The following is a 27,984-nucleotide window of genomic DNA, read 5'->3' as shown; positions in this document are numbered from 1 at the left end:
GTACTGAGAAAGGGTGGGGTTGGCCCCTGTAAATACACTGTAGATTTTGTTGTTATTTGCAAAGGTGCAAAAAGAATTAAAGTTAAATGATACTGTTGGCAAAAATTTCCATTAATAAATTTAGGCTGGAAAATGAGGAGACATCTAAAGAGAACAGTGAGAGGCATTCAATCCCAATTAGTGTTAATACAAAGTTTTGAATGTCATCAGATGATGTTATTGCCTGCAGTACTACAGTAGGCAAGTAATCAGACTGCGATCCAGTCAATCTCTGCCAGTAGTGTATTGATACATGAGTAAAAAATATTCTTCTTCTCTTTTGTTCATCTTTAGCTTGTGACAGAAAGTTCTGCTCAGACCAAGTTGCATTCGTAATGTTCCTTTTCCCTGTGCTAATTAAATTGGCATTTCATTGTATGTGTATATTCAGTTTTCTGTGAATAAGCACAAGCTGCAATTTTTGTCTTAGCACAGAACTTTTATGTGACTTCAGGACTGTCTGTTTTCTTTCTGTAGAATGCAGTTAACACTAACTCCTTTTTCTGCCTTCTTTCTTTGTACTGTAAGCTTTTTTTTTTTGATGCAGAAACTCTTTCTTGCCTTGAGCGTTTGTAGTGCCTAGTGCAGTAGGGTCCGAATTTTGTTTACATTTCCAAGATATTCCTATAATAAGAATAATTATTTCGTTTGAATTGAAAGCTAATATATCTTGGGGGGGGGGGCTGTGGGTTGATTTGGGGGTTTTTTTGAGTTGAATGTCATGTTTCCTAATGTACTTGTTTTCCATTCACTTCAAGTATTAATCACTCTTCCCCCATCTTTATGTTCATATCTTTGTCAGGATTCCCTTGTTACCCTTCTTAGCGTGCTTATCTTTTCAGAAATCAGTCATGTTTATGCAGTAGGAACATCAAGTATCTGAAATGGTAGCTGTTGGTAGGTTATCCAGCTGCCTTTTCTGACTTGTTGTTAAACACTCAAAGTTCAAAGGCTTCTTTATATTTACCATTTATATGATATGTTTGGATGAATGAAAGCTGTATATTGAACTGGCTGGTAAATTTAGCAATACTACAACAATAAGAAAAAGTCTTTTACCTTTTATTGTAGTCTAGAATTCCACCTACGAATGATTTCAAAGTTGGCATGAAACTGGAAGCCCATGATCCTCGCAATGTTACCTCAGTTTGTATAGCTACAGTAATTGGAATCACTGGTGCCCGGCTAAGGCTGCGGCTGGATGGAAGTGACAACAAAAATGATTTTTGGAGGCTTGTGGATTCCTCGGACATACAGCCTATCGGGACCTGTGAAAAGAAAGGGGGCATGCTCCAGCCTCCGCTTGGTAAGAAACAAAGCTTCTGAACTAATGTGTGTGGAGTATTGCTTTCATTAAGTCCATTTTACCTTTCTGTCTGGGCAATTTCAATGGTACTAACATTTCACCAATCCATTATTTAATTGAAAAAGAGGTAAGCAAACTAATTCAGGCTAAGTGAATTGTGGCTTTTTCTTCTTTTTTGGATTCTTTTGACATAAGAATGAGCAGAATAATTAGTTTTGAGTTCTGTTATTTTTTCAAAATAGTCCTTTGATATTAAATGGGAGTGTCTGACAGCTTTCTTAATGCTGAGATACACTGTCATGTGCCCACCCATTCTATAAATGTTACCTCACACACACCTTGTCTTACCAGTGCATATGGATACAACGTTTTGCTTGATGCTGTGTGTGCTCCTTTTAGTAGACCTTCGTAAGAGCTGGGGAAAGTTGACTTGCCTTTTTCCTCCTCGGTAAATCCGAGTGGCCCACCAGAAGGTGCTTACTGGTAACCGATCTGTGAAGTGCTCCGCAGGGCTGCAGGAGGTGCATCAGTTCAGACAGCCTGATGTTTTCTTGGGCACTGAGCAAACTGGTTGTGGTCTGGGAAAGGCAGCATAGGGTGGGTTAACGGCAGTATTGCAGCATTCCGCTCTGAAGCGGGAAAAATAGCACTCCAGAGCTTTAGCAAACTGCAAGCTTATGTTGCATGTGATTCTCATCTCCTCAAAGTGACACGTGTTGGGGGACGTCTGATCAGTTTGTCATGACTAGTTTGTGAGCACAAGGAATGCTCATGAACAAGGTGTAGCTTTCCTGTGCTTAGAAATAGTATGCAGTATTTCTTTTGCCTTCCATGAGCAATACGGGTGACAAGGTTATGTGTCTCCTCAAACTGAGAAATAGTGCTTGGGCCTAGTTTTATTGAAGAAGTTTATTAAATGGGGAACTGTACAGAGGAATTCCTTGCTATATGATGAATAGTCAGAGGTCATTTTGACTAACTACTAGGGGTAGTAAAGTGTGATACCACCTTTCTTTGCTGTGATTAACCTGTATATTTAGATCTGAATTCTTGTACCATTTTTGTTATAGCTTAAACTTCTAGGTGTGGAAATCTTGAAAGAAACACGTTTTTTTCAATTTGGCCTGAAAATAGTTCTACTTTTAAAAAGGAGGAAAAATAATGACCAAAATTTATCTTAAACCACCACCCACCAAAGCTCCCACAACAGCGATACCCCCCCCCCGTTATCCTGTTACCTTCTGTAATTTTTAGACGAGGCAAGAAATAATGTTCTTAATATAAGAAACAAACTGTAAGCAGAAATTGGTTACTGTTGGTTTCCCATCTTATGGTTATGAACCTCCTTCTGGTTTGGTGTCATCACTAACTCCTACAGATTTCTCATCAGAGGTTTAGTGAAGATAGGTATGCTTTCTCTTAGTAGCTTCTCAAAAAACTTGTCATCCCTGTTTGCTAACAACTTTCAGTTCTTCTGTTTGAAAGATGAAGTGAAAAGTATCCATTCACTACAGTATGAAACTTGACTTGCTTGTAGAGAGGCAGACGCAGGTGCAGTTGACATAACCATTAAGACACTTCACATAGATTAGAAGGGTAGATTTTTGTGCTGTTGTGCTGCTTCAGAAACACAAGCAAAGCAATGCAACCAGCGTGCCACTCTAGAAAAATATTATTTGGGATAGATAGATACAGTTTGAGCCCAGAAGGGCTTTTTTTCCTTCTTTCCTGTGGATATATAGAGGTTTTGAATGAAAGCGCTTGAAATTCTTGACACCTGGAGGAAAAGATTCTAAATTTTTTTTTTTTTTTTTTTGAGAAGTAACTCAGTTTAACCTCTCCGAAGTTCTTGGTATAACCATGTAGAATGAATGCAGTGGTACCAGTATGAAAGAGGGTTGTAATAGAGAAGAGTATATTGATTCTTTCAGCTACACATAAGTACAGTTTTAAATATATGGTTTTGGTTCAGGAGCATAGTGCTTTTTAAAATGAGTTTCTAAACCAGTCTGATGAATAAAACAACTCTGATTATGTATAATGGGGCAGTTGGTCCATTAAGAAGAGAAGCTTTCCATGATCATCAATAGAAAGGTGGCCTTCTCTTCGGATACTGTTTCCTACTCCTATTCGATCAGGCTGCTTGTAGTACAGAACCTAGCAAGCAGCTGTTTCCCTGCACCCAGGCATGTAAGTTTACCTGCCTTCCTAACAATTGCTGGTTATTCAGAGAAGAATGCGAGTGCCATTATTTTGTCCCTCCTGCCCTAGATTTTTCTAGAGGTAGGCTAAATTCCAGCAATCAAACATTCTGGCATACCTAGCTAAATTTTTGAAAAAGCCTTTTTGGCAGTTTTACAGCATCCTGTTCCTGGGCAAAGCTGGGAGCTAATTGGGTGTATAATTACCTCCTGTTAGACATTTAAGCAACTGATTATATTTTTTTTTCTGAGTAGTGGGGAACCTTCTGGATGCTAATGTTCTGCTTCTGTCATAATAACTAGCTAAAATCGTCCCTCCTACCTGATTTTTGTATAGGTTTAATTATGCCTGTTACATAAGGGTTTTGAGAAAGTGGTTAAGGTAGCAAAGGGTTCCTGTTCCAGCCTCTGTTTTTTCATAGGTGAGCTTTTTTGTTGTTGAGAGCTCGATGTTCTCAACAAATTACATTGAGGATAAAATTTTCTCTGGTTTTACCAGGACAACTTAAAGGCCAAATGAAATTAATTGAAACTGTTGTTTAGTTGTCATTCCTTGTATATGTCTTTTCTGGGCTAGCTGGTTAGGAATATTGTGTTTCAGTAACCACACATGTTTAGATTGCATAAAGACTCTGATATCAAACCAGGACTGGTAATCAGCTCAGCAGCCCTCAAATTATGACACCATTTATCAAATATGAGTTTTGTATTCATTTAGGTGTTGCATGGGTAGTTCCAACTTGAAACCTGTTTATTCAACTGAAGACAGCTTAAAGCTACTAGTTAAAGAACCGTTATAACATATAATCCAATTTTAGATGACTTAATGATTTAACTGATCAAGAATTGCAGGTATTTTCCACCTTTCTAGTTACATTTTTTTTTAAGAGAATTGTCAAGCCTGAGTTACGAGGGAACTCATCAGTTCCCGGCAGATTCTAATTTGCTTTGTGGAAAAACTTCTGATTTGCTCTGTTATGTCTGTTTTTCTGTAGAACTGTGCCAGACATATAACTGCTAAAGACGTAGAAAAAATGTCCACTCTGTCTGTTATCTTACTCATTCCTTTGAAACATCCATTTGGAAAGCACAGAAAGCAAAAGGATTTTTTTTGTTTTGTTTTGTTCCTTTTTTAACTGGGAAGTAGTTGATTCTGAGGGAAGATTATCTGGAATGAGAATGTTTTCAGCCAAACCTTTGTTCTGCTTGAATAAGGTAGTTCATCTAAACAAATCTGATTATTGTTTGTGCTTTTTATTCACTTGTTAATGAAGAATATTAAAGTAGAAACATCCTCCAGTTTATGTTTTCCAATATGATACATTCTTTTATTAAAATAATTGTATTTTTTTTCTTATCTTATCTGTTTGGTTTTAAAGGCTATTTAATTTATTTTAATGGGGGAGGGAGAAGAAACCGATTGTTCTTTTTTTGTCTGTGGTCTGGTGAAAGAATTACAAGAGTCTCAAAAATAGAAAGGTATCTCCTCAGTAAATGAGAGAAACTGGAGCAGAGGATGTTGTTTTAGAATGAGAGCAAAAAGCAGACCTGAAAAGTAAGCTAGGCGCTTTTGATGGGAAAGTTCCACTGGACCAGGGACTGTGTGGGACAACCTTATGATTTTCTGTAATAAACTTGCATGTTTTAAGTCCTAGATGTTTATCTGTAGTATCACAAATTAGGATGAGTGATTCTGCAGGCAAGTCACTCAATGGAAATGCATTGCACGGCTTTCTGTACTGACAGCGACCCTGTTTATTCCTTCTTGGCTACTTTTATTTTGGCCAAGGCCAAAACAGAGGGAATGAGGCATTAGTAAAACAGACTTTATATCCTTCTCCTCCAATTTTATTTTACAAACTGAAAGTAGGGCTATTTGTTTGTTTGTTACTCAGGGTTCCAGATGAATGCATCTTCTTGGCCAATGTTTCTCTTAAGAACTCTCAATGGAGCTGAAATGGCACCCGCAGCATTCTTTAAGAAGGTAAGAAGAAAGGGACTGCTAGTAAACAACTTTCCATTGACTGGTCCATGGTTACATTTTTTAATGAGGATGCCAAGATATTACCCTGTTGTCTGCAGCACAGGAAGGCAAAACTATTATTTAAAATGACTTTGAACTGGACTGGCAAGCTACAAAGCTAGACAGGAAGTGATCTGCTTCTAGTCCATTGAGATGGGCATCTCTTTTTCCCGAGTTGAGACTTTAAAGTGTGGTCTGTTATTTAGAAAAATTATGTTAGCTCATTTTTTGTGTCTCGTGGATTTAAGATACAATGCATATCACATTTCTTAACAGTGTCATATTTATGTGATTGTGCACAGGAGTAAAAAAAATTTTAATGGGGAATAAAAGCCATTGGAATACAGTGGTGCCTGGAAAGGTTTTGTTGAAACGTTTTCATTGGGCACGTACTCATCATTTAAAATGTAGTTAGAAAGTAGTTGAAAATAGCAGAAAAAGCTGTTCAGTTTTTTAGATATGACTCTTGAGTAAGTTACTATGAAACATGAAAAATTATATAAAAACAACAGTAATACTAAAATGACTTGTTAGTTCAATTTTTTTGTCGAGGTGTTAAAACCCTGCTGTTACATTGACTGCCTTCATTTTTGATACTGAGAGTGATGTTGACAAGTATGTCAGCAAATCAAACAGTTCTGTTCAGACCTGTAATCGCATTGCTTGTGTGTTAACTTTATATAATTATATATTTTTTTTAATATAAGGTAATATAAATTTTCTGAGGCATGATGAGCCATGCTTCCCTGTGCTAGCCTACCAGTACATCTGAGATGGCTTTTGGGTAATGAGGTTCCTGAGGCTGAGGTGGTAATTCAGGTTCCATCGGGTCACAACTCCTGCTGTGGGGGTACACCTATGCTGGTCACATTGACTCGAATTTTGTTTTTCTTTTGTCCACTTCGAATTGGTCTAAGGCCAACTGAGTTAACAGAGGCCTATAAATAATGACCAATGGTAATGAATTTTTCATGAATTAATTGGGAGGTGAAGCTTTTACCAGACAGTTATCAGTCCCCAGAAATACCCATTCCCTGAAAACCTCCTCTTCTTTATTAGCATGTAATAATTTCATTTTACTGTCTTCGCTGTCTTGCTGCCCAGACATAATGTATTGGGTGCAACCTATTGCTTATGTAAATACTTTTAGCAGGGCCTTTCTGTCATGGAGAATTTTGCTAATTATCCCAGCTGTGTTTGTAGGAACAGAATCTGGATTTTTATAATACAGAAGAGCAAAAACAAATCTGAAATACAAGTAAGTTTCCTTGAATGTCTACTATAACTTTTTGAGAGTAGTGAGTATAAGAAGTAAAGGTGTTGAAGAAAAATAGAGGGGTTTTTTTATTATTCTTTTTTAAGAGGCCACAGAAATACAAATATTCTACCACTCTTACTTTTGTAGGAGCCACCAAAACCTGTGCCAAACTGTTTTAAAGTTGGAATGAAACTCGAAGCTATAGATAGAAAGAACCCATACTTGATTTGCCCAGCAACCATTGGAGATGTTAAAGGAGATGAAGTTTTTGTTACATTTGATGGCTGGAGAGGAGCATTTGACTATTGGTGCAGATGTGATTCTCGAGATATTTTCCCAGTTGGATGGTGTAGCTTGACAGGAGATGCATTACAACCACCAGGGAACAATGGTAAGATGACCAATGATACTGCTCTAATTATTTTTCCCCTCAATTACAGCAGAATTTTAAAAACAAGCTGTGTGTAAGCAGATAAGACTGAAGATTTGATTTATGAGTAGCTGATGAGGATGAAATGTTGTTAAATTTTCTTTATGTAGTTTAAAGCTAATAGGATAGTTTCTGGGAAACAATTTCTGTCTGTTCATAGTAACTCTGGGAACATGTTTTATTTAATACCGCTGGGAGGGCTTTTGATAATCTTTAATTTTTGTGTGCTTGTGAAGAATCTTGGTCTTAAACTAGAATTTGCTGTTTGTATTATAGATAGTTAAATGCTCCTGTTAAATGATACTAATATATTGGCTGCAGCAGCACTTTATATTAAGCTAACTGCTAAGAAAGTAAAGTAGTCTTTGCTTCTGTGACGACTGGAGCTTTAAACTATATATTTAGTGTTTCTTCCATCATACTTAAAAAATTCTGTTTTGAGGCTGCCTATTCTGAATGTTTTATCATCCTCATGCCTTTAAGGATGTTTGTACATAGGGTTATAAAGTCCCTTTAACTAATGGCCACTGTGCTTTATAATGTACAGCTGTCTACCTTAGAAAGAAGGGAAATGGAATAAAGAGGGATATCCCTGAATGTAATCCCTCTGCTACTCTGGGGACCTCCTGTCATGTTTCTGTAGTGTAAGGCTTTTCTGTCAAACTGTTTGGGCTCTTCTATCCTCACTCCCTTCAAATTTGACAGGAAGAGAGGTTTTTAAAGAGGGGAATGGTATTTTAATTAATTATTTTAATATTGTTGACCAGAATAGTTTGTTCTTATGGTGAGCATTTTCACAGCTGGCTTTAGGTGAGTAAGGAATGAGTAGACCAGTATCACAGAACTCTCACTGGAAGTACCAAAGGAACAGAAGCAAGAAGGCAAGGAATCCGTCAGTTCCTGCCCTCTCCATCCCCATTGTTTTTCTCAATCTTTTGCCAGCAGGTCAAGAACTGTCTGGAAAATCTAACTGAAATTAGATAAGGGTACCTCTGCATCCTTGCCCACACCTGCTTGTCTGTAGTTACTGTCTGCAGTTACTGCCAATGGTCATAGTACCTGTAATCTAGTTTAGTCTGTTTTAGCGGATTTCAGCAAGGGAACAACTATGTGTGTGGCTGGCCTGGCAGATCCAGGATGATCTGCCAATACAAACCTGCAGTGAGAAGGCAGGGGGAGGTCAGGTGAGGACAATCTATATTTGGTCAGAAGTCATCTAATAGGGACGAAGCTGACCTCAGTCTTAATGTTTCTGTGTGCCCAATCTGTAAACTGTCTTCCTCAGCTTCTTCAGAAGGTTGACCTTGTCTTGAGAAATCATGAATGAGATGTGTTATTATGGTAAGCTAATTACATTAATTGTGGTGAAATAAAATGGCTTTCTGCAAAAGGGGCTATGTAAATAAGTGGCACAAAATTTTTAGAAGATATTTTTGTGACAGTTTAGATTGCTGAGTCCAATTCCATCTTCTGGAAAGAAATATTAAACTGTTTAGTCTACTCCAGTTTCACTGCTGGAAAACCAGCAGTATTTTGAGACAATATAAGTTCAGAATTTTTCTTGCCTGATTAGTGCTTGATAGAGATCAAGGAGTTTTTTAACAATTAGTTAGTAAAGTTGATGATGTATTCCAGTTGTTCAGGTAATAAACCAAACAAAATTCTTGAGTGTGTTCAAAGTTGCTGAAGAATTGAAACACCTCTACCCAGGTATTTTTCTGGATTCTATTGCTTTGTTATGAAAAACAATAACACTTTAGGCATTAATAAAACCTGAAACAAGGTTCTTACAGACTTGTAGTCAAAACTGAGAATTTTGGACATTTGATAGAAACTGAGGGTGGAGAGGTGCAGGCTGGGGATTTCGTTATTTTTAATTCTAAAAGTAAGACCAAGTTACCTGCAGTTTTATTAAAATTGTGTGTGCTCCTTTCTTCCCTGTTCTGAGCATAAAGAATTTCTTTCAATTTTGCTTCATGCGCTTAATTTTTATGTGCTGTTTGTTCATATTATACGCACTTGTCAAATTTATGTAGTTAGATGAAATATTTTTTGCTCTCAGGTTATGTTTTTTCACTGTTATTTGATTGCTTTTGAGCCATTAGAGAACTGTAATGATAGTCCTTTATTAAGATGTAAATAATAGCTTCAAGGAGAGTATAATCAAGTAATTTCAATTCAGAAATATGATAATGTTGTCAGGATTCTTCATTAAGTCACATTAACATTGACTACTCCTGTTAAGGAAGAAAATATGACAGATACTATATTGTAGGGATTCACTTGAAATATTATAGTATTATTCTGGCCTGGACTTTTTTTCCTGCAGGTTAGTTTAGTATTTCTGCCTTGAATTACTGCAATAGAAAGTGAAAATAATTGACTGTGTGTGGTTTAGATTTCAGAGTGAATATGATGAAAAGTATTCTTGGTTTTTGTAATTACCTTTCCTGAAAGCATTTAAATATGTTAAATCACTAGTTAAAGGACTGAAAAAACCCCCCTCAGTTTTTGGTGAACGAGCAAAACCAATATCCTGCAATCTAAGTATGACAGTGATAAAGGATGCTTTAAATTTCATCCATACCTAGGACAACAATTTGTGCCATGAGACTTATATTTTAGGGTCTAATTTAGCCTTTTGAAAGAGAGGTGAAATGCAGAAGGGAGGCAATATAAAAATTAGGGAAGATTTTATTTCAGCTGTTTACTGTCTTAGCCATTTAGGATGCCCAGAGAGAATGTAGGACCTCTGTCATGGGAGGTTTTTAAGAACAGTTTAAACACAGGCTTCTTAGATATGGGTGAATTTATTCAGACCAGATTATGTGGTAAATTTAGTCTTTATAGCCGTATCTGCTGCAACTCTCATTGGTTTTAGACAGATAAGCTAAGGAACTGTGACACAATTAATAGAAGATAAAATGTAGAAGGTAGGTGAAAAGTTGGTTTGGACCAACTGTTTTTAGCATTCAGGCCTTAATCTTCGTGTTGATGTTTTGTCTTTGGTCCTTATCAGAAAATGTGACTTAAGCGGACCTGGCTGGGTGTCAGCGTATGCATACAGTGGTATGAAATGTAGTGTTCAATATTTACACTAGCAGAAGCTGTGCTTAGCTAATATTGTGGTTTGTTTCCTTAGAAATATCTCTGATACTAGTTATGTATGGTTTGACAACAGTGCTTGATGTTGGCTTGGCCTGCTAGCCCAAGGTTAATATTTTAAGGATGCAGGAGATCGTTTTCTCTGTGTGTCTTAGTCATTTAGGTGCTTTTAGAGATGACTTGTCACTCAGGAACATCGTTGTGAAGTTATAGCTGGTGAAAGAAGTTGGCATGCTAATGTCTATGCTGCATCAGTCTGAAGGACCATCTGCTCTAGCAGGCTTTCTCCAGCAGTGGCTGAAAGCAGATGTCTGAAGAAAAGCATAAGCACATAGGAAAGAGGTTTGCAGAAGTATTCCTAATATCTGGCTGTCTACAACCCAGCACCTCCCAAGCCCAGAATAATGCTTTTATGCTGACAGCCTCCTGGAGGAGCTTGATCTATTTTGTTCAGTTATATTTTGGAGCCATCTGAACTTCTAGCACCTACAACATGCTGTAGTAAGGAGTTCTGTACTTGAGTGTATGTTCTATGGAAAAGGAGATCTCTTTTTTTTCTTGCTGGTAGTTCCATTTGTTTTCCTTGTGTTCTTGTACTGAAATAGCTTCTTGTACTTCCAGTACTTGTACAGGAAGAGACAGTAAATAGTCATTCCCTAATTGCCTTCTTCATATCCATCATGATTTTGTAGACCTATATTCTAGCTTCCCTCAGCTATCTGTATTCCAAACTTGTAAAATCCTGTCCTGGTTTGGTTTTCGTTGTTATGGGATCAGTTTAATTCCTCTGATCACCCTTGTTCTTCTGTACTGTTTCCATTTCAGCTATGGCATTTTTGAGCCACTGGACCCAGAAGTGCAAAGAAGACTTAGTGACATAGTGGTGGTTTCTGTTTTGTTTTCTGTTCCTTCTATAATTATTCATGAATTGGTATGTGGGATTTTTGGACTACTACTGGGCAATGAACTAATACTGTAATAGAAATACTTATTTTAATTCTAAGATCTCATTTTTGTATACATCAGCTAATAGCCTGTCATTGTTCACAGAAGCTGGATTATTTTGAATTGCTTGATATTGAATTTCATCTGTTACTTCCTCTGCTGAGCAACTGCTCAGCTTTGCAAGATCTATTTATACATCTTTACTGACTCAAATAATCGTTCAGCAGTTGTTACCGTCTCATGCTTTACTCTTGTCCTAGATCATATGTGAATCGAATGGCACAAGCCCAAGCAGAGATCTCATCAGGATTTCTCTAGAGTCCTCTCTTGGCTGTGGAAACATGTCTGCTTATTCCTGGCCACTGTTTGGTATATTCCAAGAAATTCTTGAGAAGGATCATGAGGATGTTCCCTCATACCCATTGCCAGCTAAGGATTTTTTTTAAGAGACTGTGGTGTGAGATCTTGTCAAGCACAAATCCACAGACTATCAATTGACTTTCCATTGTCTACTTGCTTATTGACTCCTTAAAAAAAAATAAAATCAATAATAGTTTTGTGAGATGTGACTTTTCTCTACAAAAGCTATGATTGGTCCTCCCCCAACACATCGTATTTATCTTTGGGTTCACTGCCTCTGTTCTGTACAAGAGTTCTTAGCAACTTGGCGAGTACAAACATCAGGTGTCCTGTCCATACCTTGCTGACTAGAGTGTTGGCATCGCATTAACCACCTTTTTTAAGTCTCTGTACTTGAGGCAGTTTTAAGGACAAACTTGCACAGCACCATCAGTAGGTTTGACATTTCATCTTTTAGTTTCCTTAAAATTCCTAAGTGTTGTACGTCCTGCCAACTCTCTACAGCTTGTTTTGTCTCTGTTTCCTGACCTCTACTACTGGTACTTCACATGAGGGAACTTGTTTCAAATCCCTGCGAAGCGGGGTTCTCATATGGGAACCAATGTGATGAGCTTCCTTGGAGTAAGTATGAACACAAAAAAACATTCAATCTTGTTACTTTAGTTCTATCTTCTGCGTTTGCTCATTCTGAAATTTGATCATCTGTTGGGTCTATATTACTTCTGCTTTTGATATGCATTAAAAAGGCTTTTTAAGTTTGATATCTTTTGGATGTTTTTCTGTTAACTCTTTTTCTAGGCCAACCATACTATACTTTTCAATTTAACCACCATAGATTGTAATTTTTATTTTACTCAGTTGGATAATAGAAGGCTGTTACTATGCCTCAGAATATTCTTGTATTGCACTTAGCTAGTGGTATCTGAGGCTTATGATTCAAGTAGAGGGCAGATGACTGGAGGTTGTCAGAGCAGTTTCTGTTTGCTTTTCCTATATAAAATCATTTTACTGTTTAGTCATTACATGTAAATGACAGTTACTTAGGCAACCCACCTTTTTATTTATAATAGGAGTAAAACCTTTTCCATAAAAGAGAGAAAACAAAAGAACAACCGGGGACAAGCCATGTGGGAAATAAGTGGTTTCACCTGCAAAGATTGATTTCAGTATAAAGTAGTATCTGTCATTTAGATGTGAAGAGCATCTGGAGGGGTATCAGTTTCTATACATCTCTGATCCCCACCGTCTTATGAAGCTGGATCTTTGATGGATAAAGGTGATGCAAGAACTCATGAAGGAGGAACTGCTCTCTGCGCTGTACGGGAGACAATTTGGGTGACCAAAGGAAGATGATGTAGTAATCTAAATAAAAACAGTGATACTCTGTAGCTTTTATCCTTTGTCCTCTTCCTTCCTTCCTTCCTTCCTTCCTTCCTTCCTTCCTTTGTCCTCTTCCTTCCTTCCTTCCTTTGTCCTCTTCCTTCCTTCCTTCCTTCCTTTGTCCTCTTCCTTCCTTCCTTCCTTCCTTTGTCCTCTTCCTTCCTTCCTTTCTTCCTTTGTCCTCTTCCTTCCCTCCTTCCCTCCTTCCCTCCTTCCCTCCTTCCCTCCTTCCCTCCTTCCCTCCTTCCCTCCTTCCCTCCTTCCCTCCTTCCCTCCTTCCCTCCTTCCCTCCTTCCCTCCTTCCCTCCTTCCCTCCTTCCCTCCTTCCCTCCTTCCCCTCTGTTTCTCCCCTTTTCCACGTTGTGTGTCCCCTCATTGCTTTTCTCCAAATTCAGTGCATTTATTGTCAGTGAGAGCAATCTTCCTTCATTACACTAATCAGCCTGTGATGTTAAAGGTCTCCTTCAAAAGCTGTCTGCAGCAATAAGAGTAGTACAGGCTCAAGCAGAGATTAAAAAGTATCTTACTTGTCTGTTTTATGATTTCTTAGTTTAGTTTTATTTAATTTTCAGATGTGTTCTCAATGCTTACTTTCTGCAGATTTTTCCAAGCTGGCTACTGGAGATGCACTTCTCTGTTATTGATAATGAAATTACGTCAAAATAGCTGTGCTATATTTTCAGCTGAGTTGAACGCAAATGTGCAACATCAATATAAACCTAATTACTACTTTGTATGTTTGCAGATGAAACAAAAGAAGTGTTGAAACTTTAGACAGAGCTACAGTTAGATCTGTGAAAAGACTCTGCGTTGTTTAAAGTAGCCAAAAAAAAATCAGATAAGCATGGTAATTCTTAAGTTTCATTAAAGAAAAAAAACAAATGCTGAAGTGGTACAATTTCATACTGCTGGAGGTTTCATTTTTCTCTTCGTGCAGCCAGCTTCTTTTCACGAGCAGGTCACAGTAGTTAAATCAGGCACATACAGTAAGCAGATTTATGCTGTCTTCAGAATTGTGCATGAAAAACTCCTCAGTGCTTCAGGCTAAAATCTGATTTGCCACATTCTCTCACATGTTAAGCTTTTTTTATTTGGTATTAATGTTTCTTGGCATCTTGCAGCAAGGCCTGGATGGTGCTGCTACAGAGCAGTAATCACTTAAGGAAAAATAAAGGTTTTGCCTTTCCCAAAGCTGTGACCTTACTGTAAGTCTGGTTTCCTCACCATCTTACCACGTTTATTTATAAGGTAGTTGTGATTTTTTTTTTTTAAGTTGGAAGTACTCCAACACATGTATTTTTGACTGTTACACGGAAAATATTTTTTTTGTTTGCTCTTGTTCAGGTGTTGTGGATACTAATGTCAACAGTGGTTGTGTTGCCCAATTAGTGGATGGGATTGAGTGGATTTTTTCCAAATCTGTGTTAGTACATATAAGCTATTGTCATGGTTTAACCCCAGTCGGCAGCTAAGCCCCGCACAGCCGCTCACTCGCTCCCCCCCAGTGGGATGGGGAGAGAATTGGAAGAGTAAAAGCAAGAAAACTCGTGGGCTGAGATAAAGACAGTTTAATAGGTAAAGCAAAAGCCGCGAGTGCAAGCAAAGCAAAACAAGGAATTCATTCACCACTTCCCATCGGCAGGCAGGTGTTCAGCCATCTCCAGGAAAGCAGGGCTCCATCATTTGTAATGGTGACTTGGGAAGACAAAATGCCATCACTCTGAACGCCCCCCCCTTCCTTCTTCTTCCCCCCCCAGCTTTTATTGCTGAGCATGGCATCATACGGTCTGGAATATCCCTTGGGTCGGTTGGGGTCAGCTGTCCCAGCTGTGTCCCCTCCCAACTCCTTGTGCACCCCCAGCCTGCTTGCTGGTGGGCTGGGGTGAGAAGCAGAACAGCCCTTGACTCTGTAAGCACTGCTCAGCAATAACAAAAACATCCCTGTGTTATCAACACTGTTTCCCACACAAATCCAAAAAGTAGCCCCATACCAGCTACTGTGAAGAAAATTAACTCTATCCCAGCCAAAACCAGCGCAGCTATGGTAAGAGTATCAGTGCTGTCGTTCAGATGTTGAGACAAAACAAATTGTGGCATTGCAGTAACCATGCTCTGTGTTTCTTTTTTCTTCCCTTGAAGCTTGTTGCATTTTATTGTTTCATTTTGGGTGCAGCTTTCACCCTGCTGATGCTATTTGGGGAAAAATAATGGCAAAACCTGGGCAGAATCAGTAATGATGGGGTGAAGAATCAGGATGTTAAAACTCTTACCTGATGTGTAGAGCTAGGCTTTGCCAGGCTTAATGACAGATTCAGCAGCAGCACACCTAAAACTCTTCAGGTAAGTCAAGTTTGTGCTGCTTTGATAGTTTATTGGGTATTTACTTGCTCTCTTCCTTCTCAGCTTAGCAACAAAATAAAGTTGGGGTTTTTTTCGCTAGTGTGGTTGCAATGGCAGTGCTTTGTTGAAGGGTGAGACGAGAAGCTGCTTTTCACAGTTCTTGGTTTCTGGAGATTAACTGGAGAGATCTTTCCAGGAGTGTGTCTTTTGTTTTGCTTGTACCCCCCATTCTCGCAGGCCCCCTACCCCGGCTGGCTATTAAAAGTTGTTTTTTTGGAAGTGATGTGTGTTAATTTGGTTAGCAGTGGGTTTTGATGGAGCTTAATTAGTATTTTCACAGGTCTGTTCCGTAGGTGCTGGCTTGCCTAGCTCTTGAAAATGTGGGACACTGGGTGTGGAGGTGAGGGACCGAAGGTGCCACAATGCCGCCTGGGGAAGTCACTAGGGAAGAAATGCTTTCCTTTCCTCCAGTTTTGTCTCATGTTGCTCAGAGCCCTCGGTTTCACCTTTCAGGGCTGTGAAAGGAAGGCTAGGATTTTTCACAGAAGATAGCAAGAGATTTTTTTTTTCTTCTTTTTGCTTTTTAGATAGCAAAATGATGACTTCTAACTGATTTTGTATCATAGCAACATATCAATTAGTATCTCGCAGCTGCCTCTTAACCCTAAGTAATCCAAACACAAATAGAAAGAGGTGGCATGTATTACAGACACTTAAGCTTTTTTTATATGGCTCTCTTGTTTAATTGAGGCATAAGGACATAAATTTTTATAATCTTTGGCAGTAAGCTGTTCTGAAAAATTGCTAATCTTTTTCACCTCCTTTGCCGGTTGTCAAAACTATCATGATAATAACTTACTGTATTAAAGAAGGTTAATTTTATAGTTAAAATCCCAGGCTAGAACTCAGGAGGTATGTTTCTGTTACTTCTGCTGTGGAATGCTCGCATGGATTTAGGGTAGGTTGCTAAATCTCTTCACCTTATTTTTTTTTATCTGCAGATGAGAGGAGGGCCAGGTTTTTATATTCTCCAAAGAACATTCAGCTTGTGTCTCAGTGGGGGCATAGGAACAGTAATGCAGTACAAATAGAACTGTTTTTGTCTTGAAAGAAATGCTGGTTTAAACACTGAATTACTGTTTTTACTGTCCTAATTGGCACCTTCACCTAAGGTAGCAATGCTGTGTTCCCAGAACGTACGGCAAAATGGGCCCCTGCCTTGCTTCATGTAATTTCACTTCAGCTTTTTAAAGTCTTGTCTTGTAATTGCCGCTCTGTAATACTAACTGAATGGTAGATTTCTAACGTTTAAATATTACAAATCTGAACCTTTTTTTCCCTCGCTTTCCATAAAAACATGGAGTGAAACCGTCACTGTGGATGATTTGAGGGAATTTTACTAATTAGAATTGCATGAGAATTCAGGCTTCTGAGCTGTCCATCTGTCCCATCCCCTTCCCAAGTGCTGGAGGTTTCACTCTCAAGTAGCTTCAGATTTCACAGTTGTATTAAATATCTGACTTATTCTGGCAAGACATCTTGGGGATAACATTCTGGGGTCAAATTTTGCAGTCCTGCATGTGTCTGGGCAGTCTTTCTGCTTCTACAAGCAGAATTTGGCCCTCCATCTGAAGTCTAATCTTTCATGTCCTTCTCATGCAAATGAGCTTGGTTGACTCCAATGGATCTGCTTGTGTGAGTGAGGACTGAGTTGTGGCAATGCATCTGTAGGCTGTGTGTTCCAAGATTGGATTTGGGGTTTCTCTTACACGTTAGATACAAAGTTTATAGGTGTTGGGATTCTAAGAGAACAGTTTGGGGAAAAAAAATGAGAATATTTTGAATAAGCAGTAATTGAAAGTATGTGAAAGCTGTTTGAGTGTTGCATGAAGGTAGTCACCTATAGCCCTCACTAACATGACAGTGTAACTAGAGCTCTGTGAACTTTGAAAACGCTGTTTAGTTGCTAACATTACTATGGTAAAGTATGTTTGCGTAGCATGATCTCTGCTCCTCAGTTATTGAGGATGCCGGTACAGTTTTTGGGTCTAAATAAGAGACTTGGGAAAGAATGCAATGCAATGCATCCCACTCCTGAAACTGGAGCAGTGAATATTTGTGTAGAGGAGCAACATGACACAAATGCTTGATTTTGTTTGTGCAAATGAGAAGGCCTTTGTGATGCAAAGCAGCATCCTGAAAAGGCAAATGTGCTTTTTTGGTTGTAAATATCCCAGCTAAATACTGCAGTAATTGCAAGCAGAGCTTGGCATTTTTCCTCTCTATTCTCTTCATCGTTATATTTTAACAAGTTCTCATGAGACTATTAAAACGTCTTAGTTTTTGGAACATGTGGCCTAGTGGGGATAACTCTGTCTACAGATGCAGTGGGTTGGCAGCTTGATTTTGCATGTCTTTTCATTTCCCTCCAGATCCTGTGACCCAGCGTAACCTTTGGTCTCCCTCTGAAGGCCGGGGTGAAGGAAGTATGAGCAGGTGACTGATGATCACTGTCAATACAGCCTGCAGACAATATGGGAATTACTTTAGCAGTCTCCCACTCCCTTGCGCTCCCCCCATCCTCTCTTAAATCAACAAATGCAAATAGCAGCCTCCTCATTTGCTGCTATCTCTGGGAAGCTGCCCGGGCAGCATGGGCTTTGTTGCAGTTCTGCCTATTGAAAAAAGCAGCTTCAGCCCTAGGCAGAAGAAAAAAATACCAAATGGGACCTTACCCCCCCCTTAATGGTAAATGCTGCTAATATTTGGTCCTCTGGCGTATACAGGTAGGAAGATGCTGAGATAAGGGTATTTGATGTTTGTGGTTCAAGAGGGCAGCCTGAAGTGGTTGGAGCTGTTTGCATTGTTACTCTTTGTCCGGTAAATGCCCTTCTGGAAGGGAGTAGGGATTGCCCAGTGTCCCGAAACTCATACCTGTGCTCCTAGAACCTGTTGACATTGCAATTATCTGTGTATTTAACCTTAGCTGTGTCTTTGAGCATAGAAATGCATTTGCTAGATTTCAGGATAGGCAGAGGCACAAAGAATTTGTGAAACATTTCTTTATGAGGTTATGATTGTTTTGTTAAACACATAGTTGTGTGGCACGAGTAAATAAAAATAGCTGCATTTTACATTGGTGTAAGCATAATACAGGATGCAATACGTAGTATTGTATTGTACAGCATACAGTTGATATTGTTTTGCTTTCCAGATGTACAGCTTAATGCAAGGTGTCATGCAGCAATTCGGAGACCTAAGAGTAATGCTATGCCAGCATTTGGTTAAAATTCTGTTCATCTTATTTTAAGCTGTCATTGCCTATGAAAATAAGTTTGGGCACGCATAAATAAAAGTGATCACTTTGCATATCCAGAACGTGGTCCTTCTCAGATGTCTAGGGATATCATGTCTGTATGTGATGTATTAGGATTGCAACCAGCCATAATGAAGAGATTTCTTCTGAACTGCCATTTAGGAAGATTAGATTAGTAACCAAATCAGACAAATAGCAATGTATGTAAATGCTCCTATACAGCTTTAAAAATGTGTGTCAGTAGTACTTGTATTTTATAAGAAGTCTGTTTGCAGTGTGTATTTCATATTACTGTGACATTTTGCATTGCAAATACTTAATAACAGTTAACTCCTGAATAAAAATTCAGAGTTGAAGTAACAGTTATAAAGCTAGGTGGTGGATCGTTAAGGTGAATATCACTCAGAGCTAGACATTAAAACTGTTACTCAATCTTTAAGTATGTTATTTTCTCAAGATCTCATTTCAAATGTATCTTTGAGTTTTATTTCATGTTTTATTTGCTTACCAGAAAGCCTCAACATACTGATATTTTAGGAGAAGAAATATTCCAAATTCACAAAAATCCAGGGAATTAACTATTAGTAGCCCCCTATGCTCCACTTTCAGTCTGCATTAGCACTTTGGATCAGGCACTGGTGACTGACACAGTCAAAGCCCGCTTGAACCCTAACTTGCAATACTTCTATGTTGTGTCACATTTAGTTCATAGTATTTAAGGTTAGGGTGAATCACGGGAGTTTCATCGTCAGCGAGATGCAAAAGGCTGTGGTAGGGGCAGTGTGATACTAGAAGGCCATCTAATTTTAGTGTAAAGGCTTCAAATTATTTCAAATATGTTGTGTGTTCCTTTCCCACACCTCTTGTGAAGAGGGTGGTTTGATATCACAAAACCTCCTGTTTTCATCTTCTACTTACCTCTTCTCTAACTTATGCATCTGTCTGCCTGCCAGCAGTCAGGCCAACAAAATAGAATATTTGTGGGACTTTCGGTGCGGTACGACTTTTCATTGAGGATATGTCCTTATCCGTAGGTTTTGTTTGGCATCTTTCTGGTGTTTTAATCTGTCCATTGTGAAGGAAATTGTTAAAATAAAATCATTATTACTTCAGAGAAGAGCAAGTTGGGTGGAAAAGATTGTTAACTAGGAAGTTCTGTTCAATGAAATCTGATTACATCTTCCAGCTTCACACCAGATTATAATACAGTCACATCATGTACATATTGGATCAATCTTGTCTTGGGATGGGAGATTCAACAGAGAACCACTTTAGTGTTAAGAATGAATAAAAATGATACTTTGTGTTGGATTTTTGGAAGTCCTTTTTCCAGATAATATTTTAAGTCTGGATGGCTCCAGGTAGAAGAATCTGGGTATAGTTATGTGAACTTAATTTTTTCTAAACTGGCATCTCAGACAAATGCTCATTAATGATAACTTTGCCTATCATCAGTTTCTCCTCTTCAGTGGGATGATTTTCTTCGCTGCTCAGAATTCCTTTGTAGCTCCCTAGAAGTAGTTGGCCTGTATTGTAATCATGGAAACTGCTCTTAGAGGAGAACAGATGTATTATGGGCTGTATAATTTGTGAAGTATTTTGAAAGCCTTCTTGATGAATGGCACTTTATAAATATCTTATCGTAATTAAATTATGGGAAGCATTTATAAGGTGAGTAGATTAATTCTTTTTTAATTATTTTTATTTGAATGTTTTTCTCTTAGCAAAGTCCTTCTAAAATAATGGGTATAAAGAGTTCTCTCTTTGGCTTTAATGAAGTTATATAGTTCATGCCAACCACTTGAGTTCAAAATATCCAAGTATATTTATTTTACAATGTAAATTGTGCACTACACTTTTATTTTTTTTTAAGCCTTTGTTAGAAAAGTTACTTTCCATCGTTCATTTTGAGGTTTTCCTCCCCTTCCCTTTTGTTTTTGTTTTTCCTCAGTTTCCATTACAAAGAGCAGTGCAAAAATCCAATCTTCCCCTTCCAAAGTGACCCGGCGTTCAATGCAGTCTCCACAGAAATCTGCTCCAGTACCAGCGCAACGGGGCAGGAAACCAGGTCGGGGCAAACCCCCTGGACAGTCTGCAGTTCCCAAGAAGGGCAGGTCTCCTAAAAATATTCCCCTGACAAAAAGCACCTCTCATACTGAAAATCTTAAAACAAGGAAAAAAAGTTTAAAACCTGGAAAAAAGGTTAGTCCTTATCTACTACTTTACTTTATATTGCAAAATTTTGTAGTGAGATTTTTTTAAATTATTTAATTTTCTGTCTTCTCTTCAGCCTTCAGGGCTTTACTGTTCTCAGCAGTTGATTACAAGAAAAAGTCTAGAATAGCTATTCTGGAATATTCAGTATAAGCTTCTATGGATTATTGTATTCCAGAACAAGATTACTAATTTATTTGAGTCAGTTGTTGGTGTTGAAAAATACTATTCTGGGATAGCCATTGCCAGTAAAATCACAAGAGCCAGGGAAGCCTTTAGGCTTTTTAGTCTGGGTTGTTTTGTTTCTGAACCATATCTATAGTTTGCATAACTTTTTAATTTCTTTTTGTTTTGTTTCGTGTTTAGAAACAAAGGATTAGGAACAGCGAGGTCTTTGTTGCAGAATTTAGGCATCTTAAGCATACAGCTGGATTTGCCAAATGAATCTCTTAGATATCCCCTAATCCTGGAGATACTAGCATGAAGCAGGAAGCTTCTTTCCAGGCAATACGTTTCTCCAGGCGTGGGCCTAATTCTGCCCTGGTCTGAAAGAGGTGATGCCTTTCTCCCTGCCAAGCTGAGTCAGACCTGGAGTATTGGCAGCTGCCTCCAGCTTCAGCTCCTCTGGAACTGTTTGATCAGGTACAAATTGGCACTGCTGTAACCCCCCCTTCCCGCTCCCACGTGACAGCAACACTGGTGGGTAAACAATCCCAGAGTGAGCTAGTTCAGGGAGCTAAACTGGTAGACAGCTAACCCAGCATCCAGCCCTCTTACTTTCTTCTTTGTCTGCTCCACCCAAAAAAAGCACAAATGCTACGGCTGCTGCAAGGAAGGATAGGATCACAGCAGGGCAGATTTAGGACAATTTGAAGTGCCGTGGAAGTACAATCTATTTTCTGAGGCTTGCTCACCCACTGCAGGCTGGCAAAGAGGAGAAGCAATCTTGCAGTGTCTTTCCCCACGCAATTTGTGTCTGTCCCTGCGCTCCTCCCTCCTTTGCATTAGCACCAATGGCAGAGTGGAGGACATTGTTTTTCTGTTGGGTTTTTTTTTTTCCTTCCCCCCCCGCCCCCAAGTTTGAAAAAGTTAAAGTTTGGGGGGTTTTCTACTCCAGCCTAGATCACTGTGGGCTATGGGATCTATTGCTAGTGATGTGTGGGAAGGGGTGGAGTAATGGCACAGGTGGGACTTCTCCCTTCAGTGATAGCGCTGTTCAGTGTAAAGTGCTAGTGAAGTAATATTATTAGAGCATACCCAGAAGGCTCTAGCACAAAGCTGGAAGCAGGCACTTCGTTGAAATGATGACCACAAGATAAGAAATGATTCTGGGGACCAGCAATTGAAAGCCAAGTGCTGTCTCCTCTGCTGCCTGCCCCTTCCAGTTGGGTATCCAAACTGGTAGGCTACTGATGCAAGTGGTCTCCAGCTTTATCTCTTGCTTGGTGTGTAGAAGTGCATAGAGGCACGGATCAAAGAGGAGAAGGGTGCTGCCATCCAAACTCAGCTGGTGCACGGGGTGTTCTCCATAAGTCTGGGGGGCTTTAAAGGAGAACATTGAACATAGGACTTTCATATCTTAAGAATGTACTCAGGTATGGCAGGGTGCGCACTTTCATGTAAGAGTTTTGTCCTCTGTGTCTCATGAAAAAGAAATTCAGAGGCTTTGCGTATCCTTTGAAAGAATAATTGGAGGCATCTCACCCTTAGAGGCTTCTGGGCTCTAAAAGCTGGGTGTCTGAAAGTGTCTGCTTGGAGCACTGTATTTGGCACCTGGTCTGTGTGAGGTACTTGGGGGGATTTGCTTGGGGAATGGGGTTTACCACTGACACTCCCTGTCTTGAGGCAATGCACCTGAGGTACCTCTACACACTCCTGATTTCCTCTGTGTGGGTCCAGGCAACTAAGAGTTAGGTTTTGCAGAATCTAACTTTGATATATCTAACTTGGGAGTTTCACTACATTAACTTTTGCATTAAAAACTTTAAAAATTAGCTCCTTTTGAGAATCCACGGAAGATTGTTATTGCTTTGGTACATGGTTAAATTGCCAAGATGTTGTACATAAGTGCAAGCTCTTCTTTGGACTGTTAGGCCTGTTAGCATACGGGTGAAGAGAAGAAATGGCTTTGTGGGAGTTCTGCAGAGGCAGGGTATATCTGACATGGAGTGCCATACAGCCCGTATACCTCACAATACATACACAAATATAATGCAAGTGGTATGTGCCTACAGATTTGAAAGTGCTTCCCACCTCTCCTCCCCAGGCCGATCCAAAAAAACCCTCCAGATTTCAGGCTAAGTAATTGTGCTTCATGTGTGAGCTGGCTATGTGGTAGTTCAAAAACTGTGTATTTAGGGAGATTGGTCTATGCCTGATACTCTGTAGAGTTGTTTGACTTTCTTTGCCCTTTTAGGTTCATTATGCTGCAGTGTTTATCATTGTGTAGGTATTAACATTTATTATACAGCTAGGAATGTTGAGCTGTTGTGTCATTTTTTTCCTTCATTGAAAAGTTTTCTAAGCTTCTCCCTAACTATGAGATGCATGTTGGGTTTTGTTTTCCATTTGTCTCCCCCAGTTTGCACCGTATGTTTTTACTCTGTCAAAATGAAGAAGAAATCTCTGTACACCTCTTTAATTATTTTAAAAGTACACTTTGCATAACAATGCAAAGAATTCCTTCCGGAATTTCTTGAGGAAGTGCCTTGGTCTGAGTGTGGATCACAGCCCTAAATCTGACCCCACAAGAAGAGAGTTTTTAAGCATCAGGGTAAAGCCTGTGAATTTGGCCATGTGGTGCCAGACTGCGAGCAGTGCTCTCTGCAGGCAAACGGAGCTGGTGTGCCTTCCCAGCTGGCTGGGGCCAGCCGGTGACACCCCGACCAAGCTGAGCCCTGCTGGGAATGTGGCCTGCCTCGTGAAACAACACGGCTTTGGGATCGCAGTTTGCTGCTTGTCGGTTTGGGGTTGCAAAATGAGAACCTCAGCTGAGTGAGCCTGATGTGCTGTATTTCCAAAACGCGTGCTCTTTCCTCCTTCTGATGGAGAAGGTGGGAAATGGCTGGCTAGCCTCGCCACGCTTATGTATTAGTGTGGAGGGTGGGTAGTTCCTCTGTCTTACAGTTTAGTGTTTGTATTTTGTTTTCATGCCTACATTTCTCCCATTTCCTCCTCTTTCCTCTCAAGTCAACCACCCATATTTTGCAGCATGGTGACAGACAACTGCCCCTCCAAAGAGTCCCTGCTCCAGAGGGGCCTTCAGGAATGCCAGACTTCAGATCAAAAGCTCCAACTTCCCAGTGCATTTTTGTTCTCTGTGTTAAGGGTGGAGAGAGACCTTTCTGTCACCCAATGTTAAGATACATAGGCAATTCCTGACAAGTAATACATCACTGCTTGGTTCAGTGTCTGACCTGAGCCACCTTGTCTCATTCACGATCCAGTGCCAAGCCTTGGCAGTCTATTCCTTATATTCATGGTGATTCCACCCAGTGCCATGTTGTCAGGTAGTTTCTCCAGTCAAACCTATCTTCTCTGAACTGTAAGGGGCACAGAAATTTTCTTTCAAGTGCCCTGGATTTCAGAAGAAAGTAAATTTATTCTTTATAGATGTTGTGAAGAAGTTGAGCACTGCTGCTCTTAGGAAAGTATATATTTTGATTGCTTTCTACGTGATTTTTAATATATTATTCAGAAAATATGCTGCTGCTTAAAGTGTAAAGGATGAATACTGCTAAATGGAAGAGGGCTTAGCCTCCCTTAGAAACTTGACTGAATTTTCACTTCACTATGGATTAATTTTAGCAGTAAATCCTTACCACATGAGTAGCCAAGTCTCTGCTGCCTTCAGCAATGTCAAGACCTTGGGTAATCTCATATATTCCTAATTTTTTTCATAGGTAAGAGAATGAGAACATAATCTGTTCTCATGCAAGAATAAATGGTGAAGGGAGAGGTGATGAACTTTTCTCCAATTCATTATTTCTTTTATTTCCATGTATTTTCATAGCATGTCAAAGCAGATTAGAAATGTGTTCATTGTGCATGTCTCTGTTCTAAACCCCAGTCCAAACCAAATTCCAACAAAATTCTCCTTTTCTCAGGTAATGCACGCTGACCAATTTCTAAGTCTTTGTGCCGCGAACTCTGTCTGTCATATGATAAGCTGCAAATAAGTTTGGTTTGGGAAAGGAGAAGGTTTTGGCAACCCACATGACTGGATTGTAACTACTGGTTTATTTGGTATCTTGCGTAAAGCACCAATTCCTCAAAGTGATTACTTGAGAATTTCAGACCCTTTGAAACAAGGCAAGGGAAAATCTAGGTGCACTGTAAAGTTGACACCTAAATGTGACTCAAGTTTTATATGGGAATATATACACAGCCCAACTAACTGATTTGAGTTGTCCTAAATCCGGATGATTGGAAGGGTTTGGACAGGAAAATAATCCAAAATGCCTCTTTTGTGCTTCCTAAGATTTAGAAGGGTCATGAATTAGCATATAAAGCTCATTATTTTCCCACTTTTTAGATAGAGGTGGGTTCCTTTTTAAGTAATTTGTCTTCCACTGCCTTACTTATGTAGCTGTAAATGCAAACTGACAGTTTCTGGTCTTTCTTTCCTGGACTTTATCTTCTCTGCTTTGTGTAGTACTTTTGTAATAAGGAACCACACACATTCAGTAAGATGGTAACTGATAGCAGAAAGGTTTTGCAGATTCCTTAAAAAACATGAAACATTTTGACTTTGGGTTTTTTCTCTAAACAGAAAAAAGTCTTGCCGGAACAACTGACTCCTGCATCTCCTTCTCCTCATTCTTCTCCTGAGGGGGACAGTGGCACTACACAGATACTTAAGGATGGAATTAGTTTGTCTGGGGCAACTGCATCAGTTATATCCACAGGTAAAAGACAAAGAAAAAAAATTAATGACATTTTTAGTGTAAAATGGCTTCCATTTCAAGCAAACTAGTAGTGTCATTTTATGGAAAATGTGCGGCAAACTTATTACTTTAAATCATCATCCAGCTACCTTTTTAAAGATACTTGTAGGTGCCAGTGTTACTTTGCAGAACTAGTATTTTGATGTCTGCATTGCAGCAAGAAGTGCTGGAGCACAGGGGCTTTTGAAAGACCTCCCAGACCTGGCAGTTTGTTCCTGTCTGAAGACGGAAACTGTACAGTTCTCTAATGTCTGACCCACTCCTTAATGTATGAAATGGGAGTAGATGTAGCTAAAAACCCATAGGATATTCTGATATCATGCAGGCTGTACTGTAATATAACAAAATGGAGATTTTATCTCTGTATAGCCTTACATTAAAAGAAACAGCTCAGATTGTTTAAGCCAAGTAAAGGCAGTCAGAGGAAATACATTCCTCCTTCCTCTTACGCTTGCTTGTTTTTGAAATATAATGAAATGTATCTTGAAAAGGATTGGCAAAAGAGAAATAAGCTAGTTGATGAATTAACTCATTGAGGAACTTGTAACCCTGTAGTGAAACAATTTGTATGTTGTCAACCAAATCTCAGAACTTTCTAAAAACTCCATAAATTATGATAAATTTGTTTGGGGTGCTTTTTTACATTTAAAAACTGTTTTTACAATAGAAGTTGTCAGGCTCTTCTCACTCCCAACTTCAGTCACGGATGAGAGGAAAATAAACCTTTCAAGAGGCAGTTGTTGTTGAGCCCAGACAGAATATGCCATGAAAACTATTTTGCTGATTTGTATCTTTGCTTATTTGTACAAATAGGTTTCCTCCAATTTACAGACATCAGAGGGTGAGCAGATATGCATGAAGATATAAGATCATTAAAACATTTACAGAAATACTTCATTTTTAAAAATCCAGGTTTTTAACTAAGCCTAAATAATCCTACAGTTCAGAAAATATGGCAGTCTTGTATAACAGAATGCTTAGATTGTCTGCTTAATCACCACAGAGGCACATTTTTTCATTAAGCTCTAATAATGTCTTGGGTGCCTTTGTGGTCATGTGACAGCCAAGGCCAAAAAGAAAAAAAAAAATCTTCTGTTATGTCTTTTTCCCATGTTTTTTCTGCCTTGCCGTTCCTTTTGAAAGACAGTTTTGCATAGTCTCTATAAAAAGTAATTTCTAAAGTCCTATTTGATTGTTTTGTGCTAACCACCTTACAGTATTTCTAGAGAAGTATGTTTATTTTATTTAGCAGAGAAGGCCAAGTTGCTGTGTGGAAATCATACATGAGTGGCTCGGGGCTTCTGAAGGTACAGACCTTCAGTAGCCATTATACATGCACACAGGACCATTATACATGCACACGTGGGTGCTTCAGAATGAGCTTCAGTGGTAGGTATATACCATAGGGTTGTCTTTGTTGCAGCTTCTCAAATAGGACAAAAAATAGGGAAATAACTTGGCAAGGCCAGCTTTTTAGAATCGCATCTTGATAGTTTAGAGTACCTGCCAGTAATTCTTACTTTATTGGAACTAGTGTATGAACAGAGATTAGTCAAAATAAAAGATAAGCACAGATTATGACAGCTTTGTTACGTTTGTGGGGTAGAGAAGGGCTTTAGAGACCAGAAAGAAGTGGGTTTAGGACTCAGGCAGGAGAACCTTGGTGGAAGACAGAGAGCGCACTTTTTGTACACTCTGCAAGTACGCATGCATGTTCAGCTTCTTGAGTTGACAAGTACATCTTTTCCTCAAGATTAAAACTAAAAAGGCGGTTTGCAGTTGTAACTTGGAAACATGTCTTAGTTCCTTGGCGGTAAATATGGCTTGTTCTTTTTCAGTGTGTGTTTACGTCAACAAGCATGGAAATTCTGGGCCTCACCTGGATAAGAAGAAGGTTCAGCAGCTTCCAGATCACTTTGGACCAGGTCCTGTCAATGTGGTACTTCAGCAGGCTGTACAGGCTTGCGTGGATTGTGCCTATCAATCCAAAACAGTCTTTGGATTTCTGAAATCTGGCCATCACGGAGGGGAAATGATAACTGGTATGTAAAGATGCTTTGTTTCTTCTGTTTCTTCACTTGGTTTGCGAACTTGAGGTAGGGCAGAAGAATTGAAGTGGGT

General features: G+C 39.2%; 1 protein-coding gene across 11 annotated transcripts in view; it reads left to right on the top strand.

The window, feature by feature from the left end:
- The window catches only part of SCML2 (Scm polycomb group protein like 2), a 75,170-nt gene that overhangs the window by 31,177 nt on the left and 16,009 nt on the right, over positions 1 to 27,984 (top strand). For 9 of the 11 annotated variants that reach the window (XM_052794204.1, XM_052794203.1, XM_052794211.1 and 6 more), the window contains 6 exons: positions 1,111 to 1,345; positions 5,442 to 5,530; positions 6,975 to 7,218; positions 20,655 to 20,905; positions 25,689 to 25,824; positions 27,702 to 27,905. In XM_052794204.1, coding sequence (XP_052650164.1) covers positions 1,111 to 1,345; positions 5,442 to 5,530; positions 6,975 to 7,218; positions 20,655 to 20,905; positions 25,689 to 25,824; positions 27,702 to 27,905 — 1,159 coding nt within the window. Of the gene's footprint in view, positions 1 to 1,090; positions 1,346 to 5,441; positions 5,531 to 6,772; positions 6,828 to 6,974; positions 7,219 to 20,654; positions 20,906 to 25,688; positions 25,825 to 27,701; positions 27,906 to 27,984 lie in introns of those variants that run through there. The other 2 variants (XM_052794210.1, XM_052794209.1) reach the window with 2 other exon arrangements.

The sequence above is a fragment of the Harpia harpyja genome, chromosome 8 (assembly GCF_026419915.1).
Source record: "Harpia harpyja isolate bHarHar1 chromosome 8, bHarHar1 primary haplotype, whole genome shotgun sequence".
Classification (NCBI taxonomy): Eukaryota; Metazoa; Chordata; class Aves; order Accipitriformes; family Accipitridae; genus Harpia; species Harpia harpyja.
This window is presented reverse-complemented; position numbering and strand designations above follow the sequence as displayed.